The sequence below is a fragment of the Leuresthes tenuis genome, unplaced genomic scaffold (genome assembly GCF_036924035.1).
Source record: "Leuresthes tenuis unplaced genomic scaffold, fLeuTen1.0.hap1 SCAF_15, whole genome shotgun sequence".
Classification (NCBI taxonomy): domain Eukaryota; kingdom Metazoa; phylum Chordata; class Actinopteri; order Atheriniformes; family Atherinopsidae; genus Leuresthes; species Leuresthes tenuis.
Genome location: NW_027325369.1, coordinates 31,641,892 through 31,666,149, shown reverse-complemented (window position 1 = coordinate 31,666,149; position 24,258 = coordinate 31,641,892). Strand labels below are relative to the sequence as shown.

Genomic DNA, 24,258 nt, shown 5'->3' with positions numbered 1-24,258 from the left:
TCTGCTAAATGCATAAATATGAACATAAACAAACATAAACATAAACAGATAGCTTCCAGGTAACCTCCAGGTTACCTCCAGGTTACCTCCAGGTTACCTCCAGGTTACTTCCAGGTAACTTCCAGGTAACCTCCAGGTAGATCCCCTGGTAGATCCTGACAGATTCCAAAAATAAGTTTATCTTCATTCAGGAGTGATTTGCACAACTCTTTTAAACTCTTATTTTTAAATATGGCTTCTTTAACCTTCAGGGAACATTCCTGGAAAGATCTTAACAGGCTGCAACGGAAGTTCTCTTCAGCCAACATTTCAGAACTGATGTGATGGTGTCTGATAGCAGGAGGCGGGGCTTAGTATGTTAATTCCTCCAGTTCTTTCCTCACAGAAGAAAGAGAAGTTCTGGAAAAGGTCCTTGAAGCTTTTCTTAAAGGTTGCAGCCGTTGTAACCTTTATTTAATGATAATAAGAGTAAGGCTCCCCACATTAGAGTCCCTCTGCTGTGTCTCAGCTCATTTCCTGGTAGGCGGTCGGCTTTCACTTCCCTCTGCAGCAGCAGAACTTTGTTTGAGCCGATCACAGAGCTCAGAGGTGGCAGCAGCAGAGATGAGCGTCTACAGCGATGCCTCCACCGAGGACCTGAGCGACGAGCTGGAGACTTTGGGGTAAATTTCTTTGGTCAAACTTCATTGAGACTTTCTTCCATGACATCCAAACTACAACCGTTCATTTAAAAGCGGATTTAAAAGCAGGCAGATTTAAAAGAAGATTTAAAAGCAGATTTAAAAGCAGTCGGATTTAAAAGAAGATTTAAAAGCAGATTTAAAAGCAGGCAGATTTAAAAGCGGATTTAAAAGCGGATTTAAAAGCAGTCGGATTTAAAAGAAGATTTAAAAGCAGATTTAAAAGCGGATTTAAAAGCAGTCGGATTTAAAAGAAGATTTAAAAGCAGATTTAAAAGCAGGCAGATTTAAAAGCAGGCAGTTACTCACCAACAGTGATATTTCTGTGTTAGAAGTGTTTGCTCTTCTCTTATAATTAACTGACACTTTCAGTTTGGTTTCATCTGCAGATTGAAAGATAAATCATTTGCCCTTTAAAACTGTTTAAATATTAAATTTAAATTGAATTTAGGTGCAATTTGGGAGGAATTTGTTGAAACTTAAAGGGCTGCAGAGCCCCAGATGACTGCAGGGACACACAAAGAGAGGACGACGCATGCACGGACGGACGGTGCATCCACAGCAGGCTGCTCAGAGACGCAATGATTAGAATAAGAACTTTATTAATGTAGCACCGTTTAAAGACAGAGTTCACTTTGACAGGCCGGGCAGAGGAAACTGTGAGTTAAGCAGTTATAAGTTAAGCATTAAACAAATAACAGGGAGTAAAATCCAACATTAATGGGATTTAGAAGCTTTAAAATACTAGAAAAAATCGATTTAAATGAGTAAAATAGAGCTGAAGGTCACATGAAATGGGTTTTAGGGAGCGACTGACTCTGGGAGCCTTATTTCCTCAGGCTGCTCGTTCACAAGTCGAAGAGCCCTGATAGTAAAGGTGTAGTCGCCTCTCGATATGACCCTTGAGCTGCCAGGAAGGCAACATTTCTGATATCTGCAGCCAGACCCATAAAAGCTTTAAAAGTGATCAGTAAAGCTTTTTGGTGGTAGAATAAGCGGGTTGGGTTCATGTCTCCCTGCAGGTCAGCTCAGCTGAGTGTTATTTAAGCTGTTTCTTTGTCATTCTTCCTGATGGACGCGTGTTTAACGTGAAAAGGTCCGTGCACACCTCGTCCTAGTTTTGGTTATGAGGCAGAGGAGGGTGTGAGGGGCTGATGGATGCTTTTAAAACGTGACATTCTCTGACTTTTCATGTCATTTCTCTTGAGTTTTTGGCTGCCCCACCACTGTTAATGCAAATAAAGAACTCTCACATCCCTTTATTGGTTTCCTTTGCATCTGTCACAGTTAACGGCTGAAACGATCTCTTATTTCCTCCGGTAACTTCCGTGGGTGGCAACACCCATTCCGACATCCCGACATCCCACCATTCCGACAAATATGGACCGAAACGGCTCCATAATACGCACAAGAATCCAAAAGAAACGAAAGTTAACTAAAAGAAAGCAAATAAACAGCATGAAGTGGTCAAAATTGGCTCTGTGCGTCTGGCACATGCGTCTTCGGGCTCTCCCACGTTGGAATGTGGATGAAAGCTATATGTTCAGCTGTAATGCCATGTAAAACAATCTCTACATGACATGTACTCCCAGATGTGACCAGTTAGGTCCTTAAGATATCAACAGGCTGTATAAAGCCTTGCGCAACGGCTGTGTGTTTGTGCCAAATGCGCAAAGCCCATCCGCGCTTCCCATAATTGGAGCGAGTATTCATAAATCACGTGAATAACACGAATGAACGTTTTTACTGCATTTTGTTGTGTTTTATACGTTCTATGCTGTCATTTCTCTCCTCTCCTATTGGCAAGGCAAGGCAGAGTGCTCGCAACTGTGTCCTGTGCAGTAGCCGTGATATCTGTAATTGCAATTATTACTTTTGCATACGATGACAGCGGGCAAAAGACGCACGGGCTCTGTGGAGAGCTCCGCTCCAGCTGGCTGCTGTGACAGCTCACTGACACTGTATTTCTGCTTAATCAGTTTCAGTCTCGCCAGAGTTACATTAGTATCTGTATTTTTATATTTGACATTTCAGGGGATTTTGATAATAGATTATTAAAGTTTGTTTGCGAGGCTGTGGGCCTAAAGTTTGTGCGCCAAACTTTAGGGCGTATTTGCGCCGGCATATCATTAGTGCAAAATGTTTAGGGTAAAAAAATAGGCTGTTAAAAGGAACTGTCGGAATGGCGGTATGTAAAAAAAAAAAAAAAAATTCCGACCATAGGAGGAAAAAAGTGTCGGAATGACGGGACGTTTGATAAAAAATTAAGTGTCGGAATGGCAGCATGTAACCAACTTCCGTGAGATGACGCGCATTAAGTCTGAGAACAGATGGGGGAAGTGTTACCCTGGACAGTTCGATCAGGATGGATGTATCACTGCATGCCTGCGCTCCAGCTGTGGGGGGAGGCCTCGCATCTCCTGGGGAGGGCTCAGCGCCCCCTGCTGAACCTGGAGGAGGAAATGTTGTCTGAATGAGGCCATTCTGAACCGGAGGAACTCTGATGGTGAAACTGAGCAGGTTGGGGAGGGCGGGGTCAGGTGCCCTGAGCCGACCGATGGGGAGCAGCATAGATCAGACGTACCTGCAGACTTTTCTCCTCTCAGATCCTGTTGTTCTGACTCTCCTGAAGGTGGTACCACTACGACCTGTCCCGCCACGCCGCTGAGGCCCTCCTCCTGTCCAATGGGACGGACGGGAGTTACCTCCTGAGGAACAGCAACGACGGCCCGGGCTGCTTCGCCCTGTCTGTCAGGTCAGTGTTGGACCCGTTTCATTTTGTTACTTCACAGCACAGGAAAGGTACATTTGGTTGCTCTCGTTTCACTTTGCTCTTTACATCGATGTGTCTGATCGGGCTGTTTAACATTTGATATGTTATTACATCAATATGTGGCTCCTTGGGTCGAGTGAAATGTGCCTGATTCTACCATCGAATCATGTGGCCACAGCCATCTCTGTGGTGACCTTTGACCTCTCTGAGCTGTGGTGTAAAACCTCTTCAGTATCCGACTCTTTGCCTTTGCTGTGTTCATCCAGGGTTCACCGTGCGATCGGCTGATTTCTGGCACATTTGAATCCATCCAGGGGTCTTTATCACTTACACTGAGCTCTGGTTCATATCTGTGAATCTGCACCGTCTTTGTATCCATTTATTTGATATTTAAAATGCTTTTCTGAATTTCCAAAAACGTATTCGGCTGCTAAATATCCAGGATTTAATCCTGCTCACTTTTTTATCTACATTCGAAGAAGGTTTTCTGTGTTTTTGTTGCTGAATTAAACCGAGTGGAGCACTAATGTGAGTATTTCTTGTCTTTTGGCGCACAGGGCGAAGAACTCTGTGAAGCATTTTCATGTGACACGCAGAGACAGCGTCTATGTGTTTGGTTTTAACGAGTTTCCGACCCTTCAGGACTTCGTCAGTCACTTCGCTAACCAGCCTCTGCTGGGCAGCGACACAGGTACACACGACTCCCTGCAGCCACATGACGTAAACCAACATTTCTTCTTTTACTTCCCTCTTTCTGTTGCCGTTTAAATCATTTTCAGAGTACATTTCCATGCTTTAAAGGATGCTGCTTGTTCGAAACAGGCTCACTCTGTAAAATGTTGGCTTCTTTAAGTGTAAAAGTGGTCTAAAACAGAACCATAACCTAACTTTTTAAAGTTGTGTGTCTTAAAGAAACAGAAAAGATTTTTCTTACTGCTTATTAAAGCAAACATATGGTATCAAATCTGTGGGTCAAAGTGCTTCTAAAAACAAACAAAACAAGACTTGGTTCTTGTCCTCAGGCACATTTGTTCTGGAGCTATCCGTGTTGTACTTTAATTATTGTGGTTTGTACAATCTGCTAATGAGTCACAGTACAGTGGAAGAGTCCCGATCAGTCCTCATTTCTTTATATATTTCCAGGAAAACAGCTGCAGAGATTCACTGAAACATGTTCAAACATGAACATAAACCCAGAATCTGAGGCAGAAACAGAGTTTTTTTATCAGTTCTCAGCAGCTTTAAAGTGAATCTCTGGTCTGAGCTCCTTTATTCTCCAACACAGCCTGAACCCTCTGAGACAAGCTTTCTGTCATTTCTTTAAGGAGTCTTCAGGAATAGTTCTCCAGGCTTCTTGAAGGACATCCCAAAGCTCTTCTTTGGATGTGGGCTGCCTTTTGTTCCGTTCTCTGTCAGATGATCCCACACTGCTTCAATAATGTTGAGGTCCGGGCTCTGGGGAGGATTCATCCCTCCATAAGACCTGTTGCCACTGATTTTCAGTCCACTTCTTGTGTCATTTGGCACAGCTCAGCCTTTTCTCCCTGTTTCCCTTCCTTAAGAACGGCTTCTTGACAGCCACCCTTCCATGGAGACCATTTCTGATGAGGCTTGGGCCAACAGTAGATGGATCAGCTGAAGGTCCAGATGCATCTCTCAGGTCCTGTCAGGTCACAGCTGGATTTTTTCCTCTTTCTTAAGGACATCACTTTCAGATCCTGTTCATCTGCTGTAGATAGTTTTTTAGGCCTGACTCTTCTTCTTTTGTCCTCCACTTGTCCAGTTTCCTCAAATGTTTTAAGGACACACTGCACACCATGCTGAGATATGCCAAGTTTTCAGCTAATAGCTCTTTGGGAATCACCTTGTTGCTGCACATTCGGGTACAAGGACTGGACTGAAAATGAGTGAAAAAGCAGTTTGTTGTGAAAATACAATATATCTGTTGATGCATTTAGACGCTTTTATCCAAAGAAACCTACAAATGAGGATATAACATTACAGCTAAAATCAAAGCTAACAATAAGCTACATAGAAGGAAACCAGAAGTCAGGCCCTGTCAGAGCTCACAGTATACAGACAGAAAGTGCAAAAACAGTTCACTGACATCAGGATGTGGCTGATTGTGTTCACCATCTGGTTCAGCTACATTCCTGCTTTGGTATGCTGCTGCTGGATGATTCTCCACCTGCACGCATCACAGATACTGTTCATGTGGAAGGCCAGACCTGATAATGTCTAAGTTCATGACAAGTATCACGATTAGTGTTTAAAAAGATTAAGCGCGAGCTGGACTTATTTCACTAAGTTCTGGACTCATTTAATCAAATGTATTATTATCTTATCTGGTCAGATTTCTGCAGGTATTAATCAGCATTTAAGTGCTGGTAGAAGCTGCAGCTGACAGCACAGCACTGCTGTTCCTGTGTTTTAACCTCCCATCTGTCTGTGAACCAGGAACCCTCATCGTACTCAGGTGCCCGTACCCCTGGCGCGTGGAGGAACCGTCCATCTACGAGTCTGTGCGGGTTCACACGGCCGTGCAGACGGGCCGCACAGAAAACGACCTGGTGGCCAAGGCACCTTCGGTATAACGCACACGGAACACTTCAAGCTTTTCCACTTCATATTTTCACTCATTCCCTGAACTAAAACCACATGGTGTTACTACTACCCTCTATCTCTTTATCTTTCTGCACTTCCCTCTATGCCTGCACCCTATCTCTACTCAGAGATCGGACCAGTGGGTTCCTTCTATGTAGCTTATTGTTAGCTTTTTATAAAGCTGTTATATCTTCATTTGTAAGTCGCTTTGGATAAAAGCGTCTGATAAATACAGAAACAGAAACATTAAAAAAAAAAGAATTGAGCAGTTCTTTTCATTAATTTATCATAAACATCTGAAATGTACAGTTGGAGCTGCCTTAATGTCATTTGTGCAACAGTTTAACTCGTTTTATTTTTCACTATATTGTATCTTATCATAAATGTGTGGAAGTAAATCAATGTGAACCATCTTTGCCTCATGCTAACAGAAAGTACCTCATGCTAACGGAAAGTACCCCATGCTAAAAGATAGTACCTCATGCTAACGGAAAGTACCTCATGCTAACAGAAAGTACCTCATGCTAACGGAAAGTACCTCATGCTAACGGAAAGTACCTCATGCTAACGGAAAGTACCTCATGCTAACTGAAAGTACCTCATGCTAACGGAAAGTACCTCATGCTAACAGAAAGTACCTCATGCTAACGGAAAGTACCTCATGCTAACGGAAAGTACCTCATGCTAACGGAAAGTACCTCATGCTAACAGAAAGTACCTCATGCTAACGGAAAGTACCTCATGCTAACAGAAAGTACCTCATGCTAACGGAAAGTACCTCATGCTAACAGAAAGTACCTCATGCTAACGGAAAGTACCTCATGCTAACTGAAAGTACCTCATGCTAACGGAAAGTACCTCATGCTAACAGAAAGTACCTCATGCTAACGGAAAGTACCTCATGCTAACAGAAAGTACCTCATGCTAACGGAAAGTACCTCATGCTAACAGAAAGTACCTCATGCTAACGGAAAGTACCTCATGCTAACTGAAAGTACCTCATGCTAACGGAAAGTACCTCATGCTAACGGAAAGTACCTCATGCTAACGGAAAGTACCTCATGCTAACGGAAAGTACCTCATGCTAACTAAAGTACCCCATGCTAAAAGATAGTACCTCATGCTAACGGAAAGTACCTCATGCTAACAGAAAGTACCTCATGCTAACGGAAAGTACCTCATGCTAACGGAAAGTACCTCATGCTAACGGAAAGTACCTCATGCTAACGGAAAGTACCTCATGCTAACAGAAAGTACCTCATGCTAACAGAAAGTACCTCATGCTAAAAGAAAGTACCTCATGCTAACGGAAAGTACCTCATGCTAACGGAAAGTACCTCATGCTAACGGAAAGTACCTCATGCTAACGGAAAGTACCTCATGCTAACGGAAGGATTTGAACCAACCAGCATGAAACTGACTTCAGTCAAAGTCTTTTTTGTGAAATAAGCCTTTGATTCACAGTGACTTTATACAGGGACTAATAGCTGTTTTTGGTCCTTTGGGCCAGTGGTTCCCAAGTTGGGAACAGAGTTAATGCAGGTTTTCACAGGTCTGTGAAAGCAGCTAAACGTAAAGAAGAGAGGCCACAAACCTGATGGTATGAAGCAGAAGAGTTCTGCCCCTTTGAGACTTTCCATCTGTCGTACAGATGCTCCTCCTGCAGAGCAGAGCTGGTCGTGTAAAAAGAGAGGAAATAATGCTTCTCTTTGTTATTTGGATTTAACTGTGACTGATGAAGCAGCAGTCGGTACATTAAAGAAAGCTTCTGTCTAGCAACAATACTTTATGGTGCATTTATGGCCTGTCAAAAGATAAAGAGGAGCAGCTACAGGCTAAAAGTGGGCGAGTTTCTTTATGATAAAACCACTTTCGGAACCACTGCGTTACGCTATTCAGTTATTCCCAGTTAGAGGTTTTTCGCATTATATTCATTGAAGACGCATACAGTTTTTTTTTATTATTATTTCTGTCTGTTCTATTCAGATTTTTCTGCATATTTAAAAAATATGAGACAAAATCTGTGAAATTAAAAAAGAAAAACACAAATTGACTAATTTCTCAGCGGTGAATACCTGAGTTTAGTCCTTCACTTGGTGCTTGGGTGGTTGCACCTGACAGCTGGAGACTGAAAGAAATAACTCATAAGATTTACTTATTACTTGGAATATATTGTAAATATTTGCATGCAAATGATTCAAGTAAACTTTAATCCTGCAATATTAAGTAAAACTCACTTGCCAGAATCAAGTAAATGTTACTTTCCATAAAATATTAAATAACATTTACTTGATTACATCCAAGTATTAAAGTATATTTATTTAAACAAATGAAGTAAAGTGTACTTGCTTTTCATAGGCAGGAACATCATTTTACTTTAAGTAAATCTTACATATCTGTAGAATTTAAACTTAGGTAGTCCATCCATCCATTTTCTAATCCGTCGGGGGGGCGGAGCCTATCCCAGCAGTCATCGGGTGAAAGGCGGGGTTCACCAGGTCGCCAGTCCAAGGACAATTCACCAAATTAACATTAACATCGTGGATGTGTTTCCAAACCCGACACTTTCAGAGTAAAGTTCATGTAAAATGTTTAGCTTTATGGACAGACATCTGTTAAACATTTAAATAACATGAGGAAACCGAAGTAAAACGTACTTTTTCCCTATAATTCATGTGTTACGTTAATAAAATGTTTAATTTTACTTTAGAAACTCTAGTTCTTACTGAATCTTAAAAATACCACAAGGTGGAAATGATGACAGTTACTCTAATAGAATTTATGGCACCAAAAAGTCCCTTTTTTCAGTGCAGAGTTTTCCTCTGAAGCAAATCTTTTATCTTTGCAGCTGGGCACGAAGGAAGGCTATCTGGTGAAACAAGGGGCATTTGTGAAGGTAAGAGCAGTTGAACTGAAACAACTCTTTCCTCATTTCTGCTGAAAATGTTGTGTAACTCATTTCTAAACGTGTAGCTCAGGGTTTGAACTGACTTCAGCTGATATTAAAGATAAATTTGGCCTTTTTTTTTTTTAAGAACTGGAAGCAGAGGTGGTTTACGCTCAACAGATATGAACTGAAATACTTCAAAGGCAAAACGGTGAGTCTCACCTCAGCTTTTTGGGAGCAGCATGTGGTTGAAGCAGCTGCTTCACGGCTGCAGATGTGTACATGTGAACAGTCGTTTCTCCCTGTTGCAGTGTGAGGAGCCCATTCGAACGCTGGATCTGAGGTCCTGTTCTGCAGTGCAGTTCGATTACTCCCAGGACAGAGTCAACTGTTTCTGGTACGTGGCCAGACTGCCAGACATGAGCAAAGACGAGCTGCGTGTTTAAAGTGGCCTTTAGACACGTTACCTCATGGAATCGAACATCAACCGCTGTGATGCCTAAATTATCACTTTCAACAGAAGTGGGAACTTCATTTAGCTTCTGATTAATTCAGTTCAATAATACTTTATTCATTCCAAAGGTAAATTATATCCCTGCAGTATTAATTATTATTAAAGATAACAGAATAAAATATAAATCAGCTGACAAACGTAGAAAGTTGAAGTTTAGCAGAGAGGAAGGTGTGGTAGAAACCTTCAGAGGTCTCCATCAGTGGGTTGGGCTGTTGTTTCTGTAGCTTAGCAACAACTCAGCTGATGATGTCACACACAGCGTCTGCAGTCTCTGTCTGCAGTCTCTGTCTGCCCGGATAGTCTTAAAGCTGAGCAGAGAGCTGTTAGAGTTGTTCCTGCAGCCAGGTCCAGGATTCCACCATCTGTTGTTAACCAGCTCTGTGATCCTCCTCCTTTACTGTTAGCGCTCTGTCTGCAGTCTCTGTCTGCCCGGATAGTCTTAAAGCTGAGCAGAGAGCTGTTAGAGTTGTTCCTGCAGCCAGGTCCAGGATTCCACCATCTGTTGTTAACCAGCTCTGTGATCCTCCTCCTTTACTGTTAGCGCTCTGTCTGCAGTCTCTGTCTGCCCGGATAGTCTTAAAGCTGAGCAGAGAGCTGTTAGAGTTGTTCCTGCAGCCAGGTCCAGGACTCCACCATCTGTTGTTAACCAGCTCTGTGATCCTCCTCCTTTACTGTTAGCGCTCTGTCTGCAGTCTCTGTCTGCCCGGATAGTCTTAAAGCTGAGCAGAGAGCTGTTAGAGCTGTTCCTGCAGCCAGGTCTCCGTCTGATATTCCTGCAGTGTCCCCATCAGGGCTCCAAGCTCGTCCATTTTATCCACCAGAGATCTCACATTTCCCCTGATGATTGAGTGAAGAAATGGTTTAAACTTCTTCCTTTTTCTCCATTTTGTTTTTGCTCTGCATCCTTGACGTCTCCTCTTCATCTCATCTTGATTTGGGGTCTTATTCCAGGCATTATATTGGTTTTGGAAAGCTCAGTTAGCTCCAACAGGTTAGCAACTTTCCCATTGCCATGGTTACGCATCAGAACAGATTTAGGTTTAGATTCATTTTTATGATAAAAAAAATCACATTGTTATGAAAAAAGGACATGGACGGTTTTATGCTGCAGCTTCTCATCTGACAACCAGCAGTGATGGTGGACACAGTGTCCTCGGGTTATGTTTGGTTCATGCCACCGCTCTCCCACTTGTATATCTTGTAAATTGACATCACATAGCTGGCGCTTCTGGCATTTTGGTGACGTTTCAGCTGGTCATGCACCTTGTAACCTGGCGAATGCTGAGTTGAAACCGTGTAGTTGGTGTCGAGGTGCCATTTTATGTGTTTCTGTTTCTGTATTTATCAGACGCTTTTATCCAAAGCGAAGATATAACAGCTGTATAAAAAGCTAACAATAAGCTACATAGAAGGAACCCAGGAGTCCGACTCTGTCAGAGGGGACAGAGTAGAGATAGGGTGCAGGCATAGAAGGAAGAGCAGAAAGATAAAGTGCAGAGATAGAGGGGGTAGGGAAGTACAAGGTAAGTGCTGGGATAGGAGATGCTCTCTGAAGAGCTGGGTTTTCAGGAGCTTCTTGAAGATAGACAGGGACGCCCCTGTTCTGGTAGCGCTCGGTAGGTCATTCCACCATCGTGGGACGACACATGAACAGAGTTTGGATTGTCTTAGGCGTGGTGTAGGAGCTGCTAGACGACAATCCTGGGACCAACGGAGGGACCCAGTTGGGACAGAAGCCTCTGCAAGAGCATTCAAGTAGATGGAGCCGTTCCATTAAGCTCTTTGTAGCTAACATCAGATTTTACCAGTAATTTTGCTTTAGTTTAATCAGGTGAAATCCCACTGAAATGAAAGGAGTCTTTAGTCAGAGTCGGGTGGCAGAGACATCACCAACGCTGTTACAACACTGTTTAAAATCTTAAATCTGTCTTCTGTTAAATGTCTTCTTCCCAGGATGTTTTAACTTCACATGCACAAAGTGTTTCAATAATACTTTATTCATTCCAAAGGTAAATCATGATGTTTCAAGATGTTGTTACAGATAACAAAATAAAACATAAATCAGCTGACAAACGTAGAAAGTTGAAGTGTAGCAGAGAGGAAGGTGTGGTAGAAAGGCTAACATTTACTGTTACTGCAGTCAATCCAGCCTTAAGCCTCGTTCACAGCTGCCTTTTCAAGGCGCCACTGCCTTCTTTATGTGTGAAAGGACAAACGGGGGTCAAAGTCCGCTGATACGCCTCTGAGCCCGCTGGGGAGAGTCGAAAATGTCCTGCCTAATGCGTAGTTTCACACATCCAGCATAACAGAACGCGCCCCACTAAAGGTGATGATGTCACTCAGCTGCTTCCACAGCGCTGTGGCGCTGATCCGCCTCTGTTAGCATGCGTGAATCCGAGTAGGAGCAACAGTGGCTTAATGAGGAAGTGTGTTTTTCGCCTACCAGGTGCAGCAGATATAAATAAGAGGCTTATGCCTCTACTTTTGAAATTTATTTGCTAAATGTGTGTCATCACCTGTGAATGTAGGTTTGTTTTATTTCAAACTATCTAGTATAGACGGGGCAGCAGAAAACCAGTGAGGGCTGGTTTGACCTCCTTTTTCTGAGTGGAGGCTGACTTCACCGCAGTTTACAGTTGAGGGAGTGAACGACACCCAGTCCAGCTCCGGTTTTAACTGGTTTTACGGCGTTGTGTTGACATCACACTTGTGTTGAGCGTAATCGCAGCTTCAGACTTTTCACAATTAACAATGAATCATGAAATCTCGATTATTTGAAATTGTCGTACCGAATCATCATGAACAACATTCAACTTTCTGTGTAAAAACAGCCGAAACTCTCACAAATATCATATTTCCACATTGTTTTCCGCCATTTGATAGAGTTGACACTCTTTTAATGATGTCATCTCTCCACGCCATCTTCTACTGTGGTAGAAGCTAACAAGCTAAAAGCTAACAGACATTTTGTTTATGTTCCTGTTATGCTAACTTATGTTATTAGATCATTAGTGGGAAACTATACTGTAATTCTTCTTATTATAAAGAGAGAATGAGTGTTTAATAGTTAATTGCATTTATTTGTATGACGATCATCTCCTGAAATTTGACAGCCACACGTCAGGCGAAGTGAAACCTCTCGTTTTCCCGCTCTTCCTCTAATGCAATTAGTTGTCACGCTATAAGCTTCAACATGCAGAAAAGCTTCAGATCTCTATTTTTGTAATGCAGCACGGAGAAAAGTCCACCATCCACCGTTTCTGTGCTTTGAATCTTCCCTGAAACTCTTTACTTCCACTGAAATAAAACAAAACTCAAAAAGCAAGAAACAGACAAAGCCAACCGAGTCTTCCTCAGATCAGATTGGGCCCAGATGGGCATTTTTTTCTGAGCTGCACTTCCCCATGGCAGCAGCATTTTGCATTGTGTTATTTGAAAAAAGGGGAAGTTTGAGCCTTTAAAATCATAGCGAGAGACACAGGGAGGGATTGAGAAATGCCCATTAGCTGTAGCCGGTTGTGGTTTACTGAAGTTACAACCTTCTGCACGGTTTCACATTCAGTTTATCAACCCAAACAGGAAGGTTTTGATATGTGATACTTTTCAGAGAAAGCACTCCAGCAGGTCAGGTGTATCCAGGCCATCTTTCGGTGATCTGCTTTAACCGACTCTAAGACTGGTTAAGAACGTGATAAGTCAACCGAGATTTTCCGAATACAGGCTTTAGCTTTTATTAAGTCAGCAGGAATAAAACTTTATTATTCCCGGTTAAAGACGACGGAAACATTTCCTTTGGCTGGAACGTTTCTGACCTGCTCCAGTTAGGTGTCCAGAAACGGTCACCATGGTGATACAACCTGGTAAGAACCGGTGGAAGCTTCATGGTTCTGAAAACCCAGCGCTTACCTCACCAAGCCACCAATCCTGCTTCACAGAACAGGCCCAGGTGTGTGGTCAGTAAGGTGGGCGCTGAGCCTGGCTTTATGGCGGCAGATGAACGGTTACAGAACAAAACCAGCTGGACAGAACGGCACGGAGGGGAAGAACACAGCGAGCAACTCAAACAAACTGACAGCAGAAATAGGAAGCTGCTGGAGGGCGATTACAGAGTTAAACAGACAATGAGGTACAGGAAGTGAACTGAGAGGAGCATCTTCCTCCTGTTTGAACACCATCTTTGCTTTCTCTGTGTCCACAGTCTGGTGTTTCCTGAGCGAACGTTTTACATTTGTGCAAAGACGGGGGTGGAGGCAGACGAGTGGATCAAGATCCTCCAGTGGAAGCTGGTGAGTGAAGCCAGGCCCAGTCCCACGTCCTCTCTTTGTTCTTCCCTCTCACAGGTGACCCCTAATCCAAAAACTATCCCCAGTTCAAGTAGATGATTCCCAAACCTTCCCTCGGCAGAACTGAGGTCAGACTGAAGTCATCAGGACCTGAAAACGTGTTGATCATGTGATCTTGTGCACGTTGTAACCTGGATCAGCAGCAAGCGATGCTTGGATTTATCAGTTCAGAGATAATCTCATTATGAAAGGTTTAAGTAGGATTTTTTTTCAAATTGGAGAACTGGGACAACTTTCATGGAACCTTTAAACTAGTTTTTCCTAAATTCACCTCAGATAAAACAGTGAAAATGACAAGATTTCATATCTGAAATCTAAAGTAATCGATACTTTGAGGACACTTTAGGACTGTTACAGGTGAATATGAGAGGTTCTGTGATGCTTTTCATACATTTTAAAGCCTCACGTTCTAAAATCCTCTGTCCACAAGAGCAGGTATTGTTTTACTTAGCTACTGATCCCTGTTTTATCATGTGTTGAACGGCCCAAGTTGTTAAAAGCACAACTGAACGTAACAACGGCTGGTCGGTTAAAAACGCCACTCGGAAGTCATGTGACGTCATAATTCGCATATCGACTCCGTTCTGCTTCGGTTTCTGCCTGCTAACACGATCAGCTGTTGCGTACATGACCAGTTTTTGGCCAATGTTTGCTTTTGTAATGACTGCTGTACTGATGGTGCATTCAATGACGAAGGGAAATCAGGCTTTCTGTCTTCTGATTGGTCGAAAAATGAAAGAACGCCAGTTAAAAGCCAGATTTGATAGTTAGCATAAAAAACAACTTACTTGTAAAGCATCTTCAGCTAATTTATTTCTTCAGTTAAACGAACTATATAACCAGCGATGTTGTTATTATCTCAGCAAACTTTCCCCTTCTGATGAACAGCGAATGCATCTGAAGTTGAAGTTGGGTGGAGATATAGATGGAGGAGGCTGGATAACTTTGCCCTGAAAACCTGAACATCTCTCTAAATGTCACATTTTCAGCTGGTAGTGACTTCATTCACCCAAATATATGCTCTCAAGCACAGAAAACGTTATTTCTCAGTGATATTTTCTCTTTAAATTTGAATATCAGACCAGTCGCCCTGTTAGCCAAAGAGAAACGTGTGTATATGAAATAAACGTGTGAACGCTGCTGAGCTTTGTTATTTACAGTGTGAGCAGCTCAGAACACCAGAGTAAGACGGCTGCTGGACCAGGGCAGCATCTGCACGGGTATATCTATGATATGTGGGGAGTTGGGAAGCTTTTTGGGAAACTGAGGAAATCACCAGGTTTTAGCAGCTGAGGGAAAGTTCTGAATTACAACACTTTGTGACTGCAGTGAATGTGATGGAACGTGTCTGTTCTTGTAAATATGTCCTTATAACTTGTGTAATATGATCTTACTTCCTTATTACTGAAACAATGAGTATTTCCTCAGCTTCTCTAACCCACAGAGCTTTAACGACTGGAAACTGCTCCAAACCTTTATTTTGTCAAGCTGCTTATTCCATGTAACACAGTCAGATTGAACAGGATGTGGATCATTGAAGAGTCGGTAATCATTAGCCTGTGGTTGCTATGGTACGCTCCCAACACGTGTTAGTTCAGATAGTTAATAAACTGAGCCCCCTACTTATTTTAGTTTGCATGTATCTGCTCCAGGACTTGATAAAACAGAGTATCGGCTCCTCATCAGGTGTTAAAGCGACTGTGCTGTCATGACCTTTAACCTTTAACATGCTAACTGCGGCCTGTAGAGTCTGAGATGTAGCTCTTGGCTTTTTCACCTTGGGGTGACCTTTAACCTTTAGCATGCTACCTGAGGCCTGGAGAGTCTGAGATGTAGCTCTGGGCTTTTTCACCTTGGGGTGACCTTTAACCTTTAACATGCTAACTGAGGCCTGTAGAGTCTGAGATGTAGCTCTTGGCTTTTTCACCTTGGGGTGACCTTTAACCTTTAGCATGCTAACTGAGGCCTGTAGAGTCTGAGATGTAGCTCTGGGCTTTTTCACCTTGGGGTGACCTTTAACCTTTAGCATGCTAACTGAGGCCTGTAGAGTCTGAGATGTAGCTCTGGGCTTTTTCACCTTGGGATGACCTTTAACCTTTAACATGCTAACTGCGGCCTGTAGAGTCTGAGATGTAGCTCTGGGCTTTTTCACCTTGGGGTGACCTTTAACCTTTAACATGCTAACTGAGGCCTGTAGAGTCTGAGATGTAGCTCTGGGCTTTTTCACCTTGGGATGACCTTTAACCTTTAACATGCTAACTGAGGCCTGTAGAGTCTGAGATGTAGCTCTGGGCTTTTTCACCTTGGGGTGACCTTTAACCTTTAACATGCTAACTGAGGCCTGTAGAGTCTGAGATGTAGCTCTGGGCTTTTTCACCTTGGGATGACCTTTAACCTTTAACATGCTAACTGAGGCCTGTAGAGTCTGAGATGTAGCTCTGGGCTTTTTCACCTTGGGGTGACCTTTAACCTTTAGCATGCTAACTGAGGGCTGTAGAGTCTGAGATGTAGCTCTGGGCTTTTTCACCTTGGGATGACCTTTAACCTTTAACATGCTAACTGAGGCCTGTAGAGTCTGAGATGTAGCTCTGGGCTTTTTCACCTTGGGGTGACCTTTAACCTTTAACATGCTAACTGAGGCCTGTAGAGTCTGAGATGTAGCTCTTGGCTTTTTCACCTTGGGGTGACCTTTAACCTTTAGCATGCTAACTGAGGCCTGTAGAGTCTGAGATGTAGCTCTGGGCTTTTTCACCTTGGGGTGACCTTTAACCTTTAGCATGCTAACTGAGGCCTGTAGAGTCTGAGATGTAGCTCTGGGCTTTTTCACCTTGGGATGACCTTTAACCTTTAACATGCTAACTGCGGCCTGTAGAGTCTGAGATGTAGCTCTGGGCTTTTTCACCTTGGGGTGACCTTTAACCTTTAACATGCTAACTGAGGCCTGTAGAGTCTGAGATGTAGCTCTGGGCTTTTTCACCTTGGGATGACCTTTAACCTTTAACATGCTAACTGAGGCCTGTAGAGTCTGAGATGTAGCTCTGGGCTTTTTCACCTTGGGGTGACCTTTAACCTTTAGCATGCTAACTGCGGCCTGTAGAGTCTGAGATGTAGCTCTGGGCTTTTTCACCTTGGGGTGACCTTTAACCTTTAGCATGCTAACTGAGGCCTGTAGAGTCTGAGATGTAGCTCTGGGCTTTTTCACCTTGGGGTGACCTTTAACCTTTAGCATGCTAACTGAGGCCTGTAGAGTCTGAGATGTAGCTCTGGGCTTTTTCACCTTGGGGTGAACTTGCTGGGACGTCCACTCCTGGGAAGATTGACAGCTGTCCTGAATGTTTTCCACCTGTGAATAATCTTTCTCTCTGTAGAATGATGGACTCCAGATAGTCTGGAAATGGCCTTATAACCCTTCCCAGACTGATGGCAGCAGCAGCTGCTTCTCTGAGATCATTGCTGGTGTCTTTCCTCCTTGGCATCATGTTAAACTGACAGAACTTCTGCTTTTATAGAGAAGCTCATAAGCGATGCACTGGTTGTGAAATTGTGGGCCGATAATAACACAGATTGTTTTTGCCAATTTTTCTTCCTTTAATGCTGTGAAATAATAAAATCAGTGAAACAGTTAATATTTCAGCCTCTCATCACACTATCTTTGCATCTGTCCAGTAGGATTAATACTTCAACCAAGAGTTCTGTATAGCGGTAAAAGCTATTTTCACTTAAACTAACAGCTTCTGATCTGCTGCTTTCTTAGTTTTTTCGGTAACAAGACTTTTTTTTTCCAGTCACAGATGAGAAAAGGTCGGTGACAGCTGCCCCTGAAGATGCAGAAAAGGAGCTTTACCTTCACCGTGGACGTCACATAACCTGCATGAACACGTTTCCTGATTTATTCAAGTGCTCAGAGTTTCCTTTTTACAGTCTTTAATTCAAAAGTTTTAACAGTAAGATTGTAACCAAGTGAAGAAGGAAACGGTTTTATCTGTTAACACCACATTTAAAGCAGGTTTTAAAGAAACAGACCCATGTCAGGGTTATGATACATATAATATTGTTTAGTAGCAGCAGTAGATGTTGATTTGTGTGTGTTTGACGGATTCATAACTTATTTAAAAACTCTGCATCAGACTGATCTCAGTATTTACAGAAGACTGTAAAGGTAACATCGCGTTATCAGGAGTGTTTGTAACATCCAGGAAGTCAGAGTTGTACAGTTTTTTGTTTTTACACATGTATGACACCCCCTACAGGACAGAGAGTGGAACTACACAAAGGCATTGTTTATAACTAATGAATGTACAGAAGATGAAAATAAAAATGTCAAATCAAACATTCTGATGAGATTATTCACACAAGCATTATAAAACACTGGTACATGGAAATGATGCATCATTGACCAACAAAAACTGCAAAAAGGATGCAGGCATGTGTTTGTAATACTCGTATCTGCCACTAGAGGGAGTCTAACTGAACAACTGCCCTTGAATGACATCTGGAAGACTTATATGTACAATCAAAGACTGATCTAAATATAATCAAAAGGATGTGTGTCTTACAGATACTCTGAACAAGAATTACACCCACTGTGTGTGTTTCAACACTAGTTTTCAACACAACTGTGCTGGTTTTTAAGAGTTTTTTGGAGTCAGAAATACAGCCAAAAATAAATTGGAGAGAGTAAAAAAAATCCAATGCTGTAGAGTTTGTTCAGAAAAAAGAAATAAACCCGAGTCCCTTCAGGAAAAGAAAGATTTTACAGTTACACTGTGCAGGCTTTTATTCACTTGAAAAACCTCTCTTCTGCCTGGCAACAGTTAGATCACACCCAATACTTCTCTCCTATTGGTTTGGCTTTCAGTCAAACATCTTATATTCTATATATACTTAAATAAGTCTGGGAGCTCCGTGCTGAACTCCAAAGTTCCATCTTTTTACATATTTTTCCTTTAAAAAAAGAGGAAAAATGAATAAAAAGCATGAGTTTATATTAATCCAACTTAAACTTAAGAGTCTGAGGTACATATCCTGTCAAAGACAGCTTGTTCACATCCAATATGGAAGTATTGATGAAGGGGAAAACCTCCCTGAACAGTCTGGCTGGGATTGGGTCTAAAATACAACACTTGAGTTCACTGGTAAGGCTGTGCATGTGCAAGGCTCAGACGGAGGTTTGTTTATATTAAAGTGGGATAACATCCCAGAACAACTGGAGACGACAAAAAGCAAAAAAAAACCTGCCAAATTATTTTACGGCTTCTTTTCAAACTGACTGGAATGAGAAAGCAGGATTTTTAATGGAAAATAAGCTCTGTCATAACAAACTGGGGTTAAATATAAAGTACCTGACAGTATGTTTTGGGGGAAGTCAGACCTGACTGATGCTGTATGACCTCAGAAGGTCAGTCTGGTGACATACGGTACCAGTGGGTTCAGAGAAAACAGACGACATGTCAGCATGGCACCAGTATGTCTGGACTTTTGTTTCAGAAACCACATGAAGAAAGTTCCACCTAAAGACGACATGTTGTTCTGCTCGTACCTCAGAGTATAAACAGGACCTGCTTTGTTAGTTTGAGGTCTTACTTCTGATGCATGCGAGCTGTAGGACCCTGTGCACACAGTATTAAAGAATATTCTCCACTAAAGACTCCTGCTTCCAGCCTCATTGATTCCAGCCTCATATATTTTGACTCTTTGTTCTGATGAGAACAGAACGGCTGCCCAGGAAACCCTCCTTACAGTATCTCTCTCCAACCACTTATGCTCCTGAAATGGACTGAACTCTGATAACCTCCCTGTTCCTCCTGCTCTCAAACACAGCAGCTCCACTCTGTCCACCCTTCCCTTGTTCCCTCCCCTTCAGTTTCCTTGTTCCCTCCCCTTCAGTTCCCTTGTTCCCTCCCCTTCAGTTTCCTTGTTCCCTCCCCTTCAGTTTCCTTGTTCCCTCCCCTTCAGTTTCCTTGTTCCCTCCCCTTCAGTTCCCTTGTTCCCTCCCCTTCAGTTTCCTTGTTCCCTCCCCTTCAGTTTCCTTGTTCCCTCCCCTTCAGTTTCCTTGTTCCCTCCCCTTCAGTTCCCTTGTTCCCTCCCCTTCAGTTTCCTTGTTCCCTCCCCTTCAGTTTCCTTGTTCCCTCCCCTTCAGATTCCTTGTTCCCTCCCCTTCAGTTTCCTTGTTCCCTCCCCTTCAGTTTCCTTGTTCCCTCCCCTTCAGTTTCCTTGTTCCCTCCCCTTCAGAGCTCAGAGTAGTTTCAGCTTTGAGGAAGTGAAACTCACTCAGTCGCTGTTGAAATGGCGCAGAAAGGAGATCAGCTGGAAGGAGAAATTCTCCAGTGTTCGATCTGTTTGGATGTACTGAAGGATCCGGTGACTATTCCCTGTGGACACAGCTACTGCAGGAACTGTATTAAAGGCTTCTGGGATGGAGAGGATCAGAAGGGAATCCACAGCTGCCCTCAGTGCAGGCAGACATTCACACCGAGGCCTGTCCTGGTGAAAAGCACCATGTTAGCTGCTTTAGTGGAGCAGCTGAAGAAGACTGGACACAAAGCTGCTCCTGCTGATCACTGCTATGCTGGACCTGAAGATGTGGCCTGTGATTTCTGCTCTGGAAGAAAACTGAAAGCCATCAAGTCCTGTTTAACCTGCCCAGCCTCTTACTGTGAGAAACACCTTCAGCCTCATTATGATGTGGCTCCATTAAAGAAACACAAGCTGGTGGAGCCCTCCAAGAACCTCCAGGAGAACATCTGCTCTCTTCACGATGAGGTGATGAAGATGTTCTGCCGCACTGATCAGAAGTCTATCTGTTATCTCTGCTCTGTGGATGAACATAAAGGCCACGACACAGTGTCAGCTGCAGCAGAAAGGACTGAGAGGCAGAGAGAGCTGGAGGGGAGTCAGCAACAAATCCAGCAGAGAGTCCAGGACCGAGAGAAAGATGTGAAGCTGCTTCAGCAGGAGGTGGAGGCCATCAATCAGTCTGCTGATAAAACAGTGGAGCACAGTGAGAAGATCTTCACTGAGCTGATCCGTCTCCTCCAGAAAAGAAGCTCTGAGGTGAAGCAGCAGATCAGATCCCAGCAGGAAACTGAAGTGAGTCGAGTCAAAGAGCTTCAGGAGAAGCTGGAGCAGGAGATCACTGAGCTGAAGAGGAAAGATGCTGAGCTGCAGCAGCTCTCAGACACAGAGGATCACACCCAGTTTCTACAGAACTGCCCCTCAGTGTCAGCACTCAGGGAGTCTACACCCTCATCCAGCATCAAGATCCGTCCTCTGAGGCACTTTGAGGCTGTGACAGCAGCTGTGTCAGAGCTCAGAGAGAAACTACAGGACATCCTGAGAGAGGAATGGACCAACCTCTCACTGAGAGGCGCTGAAGTGGATGTTTTACTGCAGGAACCTGAACCAGAACCTGAACCTGAACCTGAACCTGAACCAGAACCTGAACCAGAACCAGAACCAGAACCAGAGAGCAGAGCTGACTTCTTAAAATATTCATGTGAAATCACACTGGATCCAAACACAGCACACAGACAGCTGTTCCTGTCAGAGGGGAACAGAAAAGTGACTTTAATGAAGGAACTTCAGTCTTATTCTGATCATCCAGACAGATTCACTGTATATCAGCAGGTCCTGAGCAGAGAGAGTCTGACTGGACGTTGTTACTGGGAGGTGGAGATGAGAGGGAAAGGAACAGTTCGTGTAGCAGTCGCATACAAGAACATCAGGAGAGCAGGAGGAGGGACTGAATATGTGTTTGGTTCTAATGACAAATCTTGGGCGTTAAGATGTGACCAAAACAGTTATATATTTATGTACAACAACATCCAAACCTCCATCTCAGGTCCTGTATCCTCCAGAGTCGGAGTGTACCTGGATCACAGAGCAGGTATTCTGTCCTTCTACAGAGTCTCTGGAGCCATGACTCTCCTCCACAGAGTCCAGACCACATTCACTCAGCCGCTCTATGCTGGACTTTGGGTTTTTGTTTCAGGAACAAGTTGCAAATTTGTCGACTGAAAAACGAAGCAGCTGAAGGTGCAGTGAGCTTTAATCTGTGATTTTTCATTTTGATTCATTCTGTGACTCATTTAGTCCCATCGTGGCTTCATGTCCAAACTGCTCAGAGATTTTCAGGTAATCAGTGATTTGTTGACGTTGTTCTGCTGACGTTTCAGTTTCTTTGGTTGGAAATCTCAATATTCTCGACTAAAACCGAAGGTTCTGATATTTCTTTATGTTCTGCTTTTTACAGCCAAGATTTTCAGTTCAGTTTCATGTTTGAAGACATTCTGTCGAGTCCAGACAACAAATGTCTGGATTCAAGGTGACGACATGATTTAAATTCATCTGGTGAAGGGAAACGTCTGAATGTGGACGTGATGCTGGTGTTTAGCTCTGCTGCTTGTTGTAAAGTTTGAATGCAGACGTGATTCAAACTTCTATCACTTATTCAGATAATTGATTAAAATGATGATGCAGTCAGTGTTGTTCTGTCTTCAGCTCTTTCTGACTGTTGGGGGAGTTTCAAGCTGCTAAAGGAGGATTCACACTTAAAGAGTCACTGAGGTCAGCTGTGGTAGATCCTCCTTCTTTGTTTCACAGCTTTATTTAAAAGCTCCTCGCTTACAGAGAACAAAATGCTGCATCTCAGGAGGATAAAGCACAAGAAATAGATGTTGTATTAGTCAGAGCAAATCCAGACTCTCTGAGATACATGTGAACATGTTAGAATTCACTGAATTAGAATTCAGCTTCTTAAAATCAGGTTAATGCATCCAGATGATGAGGCTGAGGATCAGATCACTCCTGCACGTTTACACTCAGCATTTGTTCTGTTGAACTGCTCTTAACTGACCTGAACACAGCTTTAGCTGCTCTATTGTAAACTGTGACTGTTAAAATATACTCGATTGTTGCTTCTCCTTTTTCCTTCTAAGTCACTTTGGATTAAAACTTCTGCTAAATGCATAAATGTGAATGTAAACTAGACTTAAATAAGTCTGGGAGCTCCGTGAATGCTCCAAAGTTCCATCTGTTTTACATATTTTTCCTTTAAAAAAAGAGGAAAAAGGAATAAAAAGCATGAGTTTATATTAATCCTGCTGAATTCCCAATAAAGCTTTTCTCATTCACATATTTGTCTGTTCCTTTTGTCACAAACTGGGGCTGAAAATCAGCCCATTGAGTGTCAGCTGACTTAAAGCATTTCCAGACTGTCGCTCTAATAAAATCCTGATTTAAAAACCCATCTGACAAAATCCCCGTTCAGGTAACTTAAAGACTGATCGTCCACAGAGTCTGCATCAGACAGACTTCAATCATTAACAGGACTCTCCTCCCATCTGTGCTGCTGACACCAGGACAGAGGTCAAACTGGGACGCGCTACTGATCCTCCCGCCCTTCCCGTGGGTCCATTAGGTCGCTGTTGTCGGTGAATTGTGAACCTGTTTGACCAACATATCATAAACCATCATGAATGGAGGTGTGGAGAGAAAAGTTGAAGTTGTGCATATGTAACGGAGTAAATAGTTATTATTCCGCTTGCTTTTATTATTGTGATTTTGGAAGTTACTGCATACTGTGGTTTGTTGGCTCTTGGGCGTCTCCTCCTTAATGCTGACGTGGTTACGTCATCAGCTGCACCTGATGGACGTCAGTATTGGGACGGATGCGTCCGAGATAAATCGGCTCCTTTTTAGCAGTCTGTCTGTGGGAGTTATGTTTAAGTTCCTTCATTAAGCATTTCCATCCCCCTGCAGTATGTGTGAATTAACCGTGCCCGACCAGCAGGAGAGAATAAACCAGTCTCAAAAGCATTCCTGAAACACACCGCAGGGTACCAGCAGAGAAAGACAGAACTGAACCTGCCAGTACCGAGGACTGACGTGGTTACACATATTCTGCTCCTTGCTCATCTTCTTGAAAAGCTGTTCCTGCAGTGTTGCGCCACCATTTTCTCAGTAGCGACACCAACTCAATCTGTGCAGGAGCGGTCAGAGAGGGGCAAGTTTCACCATCATCACCATCACTCACACAGGAGCTGACGGGGAAGGGAACTCGGTGAGAACAACGTTTTTATTCGCCTGCTCTGGTGAAGTTATTCTTATTAATATTGGTTTCTTTGGTGTGAAGTGCACTTGTTGAGAGAATGGCCGCAGCAGCCTCATTAAGGCCCTCAAAACACCAAATATTCCTCACAATGTCACCAACGACAAGGCAGGTTAATATTTGAGTGTGTTGTTGGTTTTGGTGCGTTTACGGCCAACAGTAACCATTCAGGCTCCATAATAAACCGACTGTTTGTGGAATAACTCTTCGTCATCCATGTATATATATGTACAAAACACTTTGTAAGACATAGGTTCCGTCTCAGTAAACGCTGTGACTTCGTGTTAAGGGTCTAAGACTTGTTATTAAAGAACAACCAATATCTACAGCATCCTCTGAAAGCAATGAT

At 43.1% G+C, this 24,258-nt stretch overlaps 2 protein-coding genes across 2 annotated transcripts; both read left to right on the top strand.

The window, feature by feature from the left end:
• Positions 1-507: 507 nt before the first annotated feature.
• Positions 508-18,114, top strand: dapp1 (dual adaptor of phosphotyrosine and 3-phosphoinositides). The gene is made up of 9 exons (XM_072365252.1): positions 508-662; positions 3,313-3,435; positions 4,011-4,144; positions 5,911-6,041; positions 8,906-8,953; positions 9,093-9,155; positions 9,256-9,341; positions 13,657-13,744; positions 17,587-18,114. The coding sequence occupies exons 1-9, from the start codon at positions 604-606 to the stop codon at positions 17,608-17,610; spliced, it is 756 nt and encodes a 251-aa protein (XP_072221353.1). The 5' UTR covers positions 508-603; the 3' UTR covers positions 17,611-18,114.
• Positions 18,115-20,053: 1,939 nt separating this feature from the next.
• Positions 20,054-22,897, top strand: LOC140270710 (tripartite motif-containing protein 16-like). The gene has a single exon (XM_072365904.1). The coding sequence runs from the start codon at positions 20,087-20,089 to the stop codon at positions 21,815-21,817; it is 1,731 nt and encodes a 576-aa protein (XP_072222005.1). The 5' UTR covers positions 20,054-20,086; the 3' UTR covers positions 21,818-22,897.
• The last annotated feature ends 1,361 nt before the right edge of the window (positions 22,898-24,258 follow it).

Excerpts from the sequence above, each read along its gene's own strand:
- dapp1 (XM_072365252.1), top strand. The coding sequence starts at position 604 with ATGAGCGTCTACAGCGATGCCTCCACCGAGGACCTGAGCGACGAGCTG. Across the intron at positions 9,156-9,255 it reads AATACTTCAAAGGCAAAACG|TGTGAGGAGCCCATTCGAAC; the intron begins GTGAGTCTCACC and ends TCCCTGTTGCAG. Across the intron at positions 13,745-17,586 it reads AGATCCTCCAGTGGAAGCTG|TCACAGATGAGAAAAGGTCG; the intron begins GTGAGTGAAGCC and ends TTTTTTTTCCAG.
- LOC140270710 (XM_072365904.1), top strand. The coding sequence starts at position 20,087 with ATGGCGCAGAAAGGAGATCAGCTGGAAGGAGAAATTCTCCAGTGTTCG.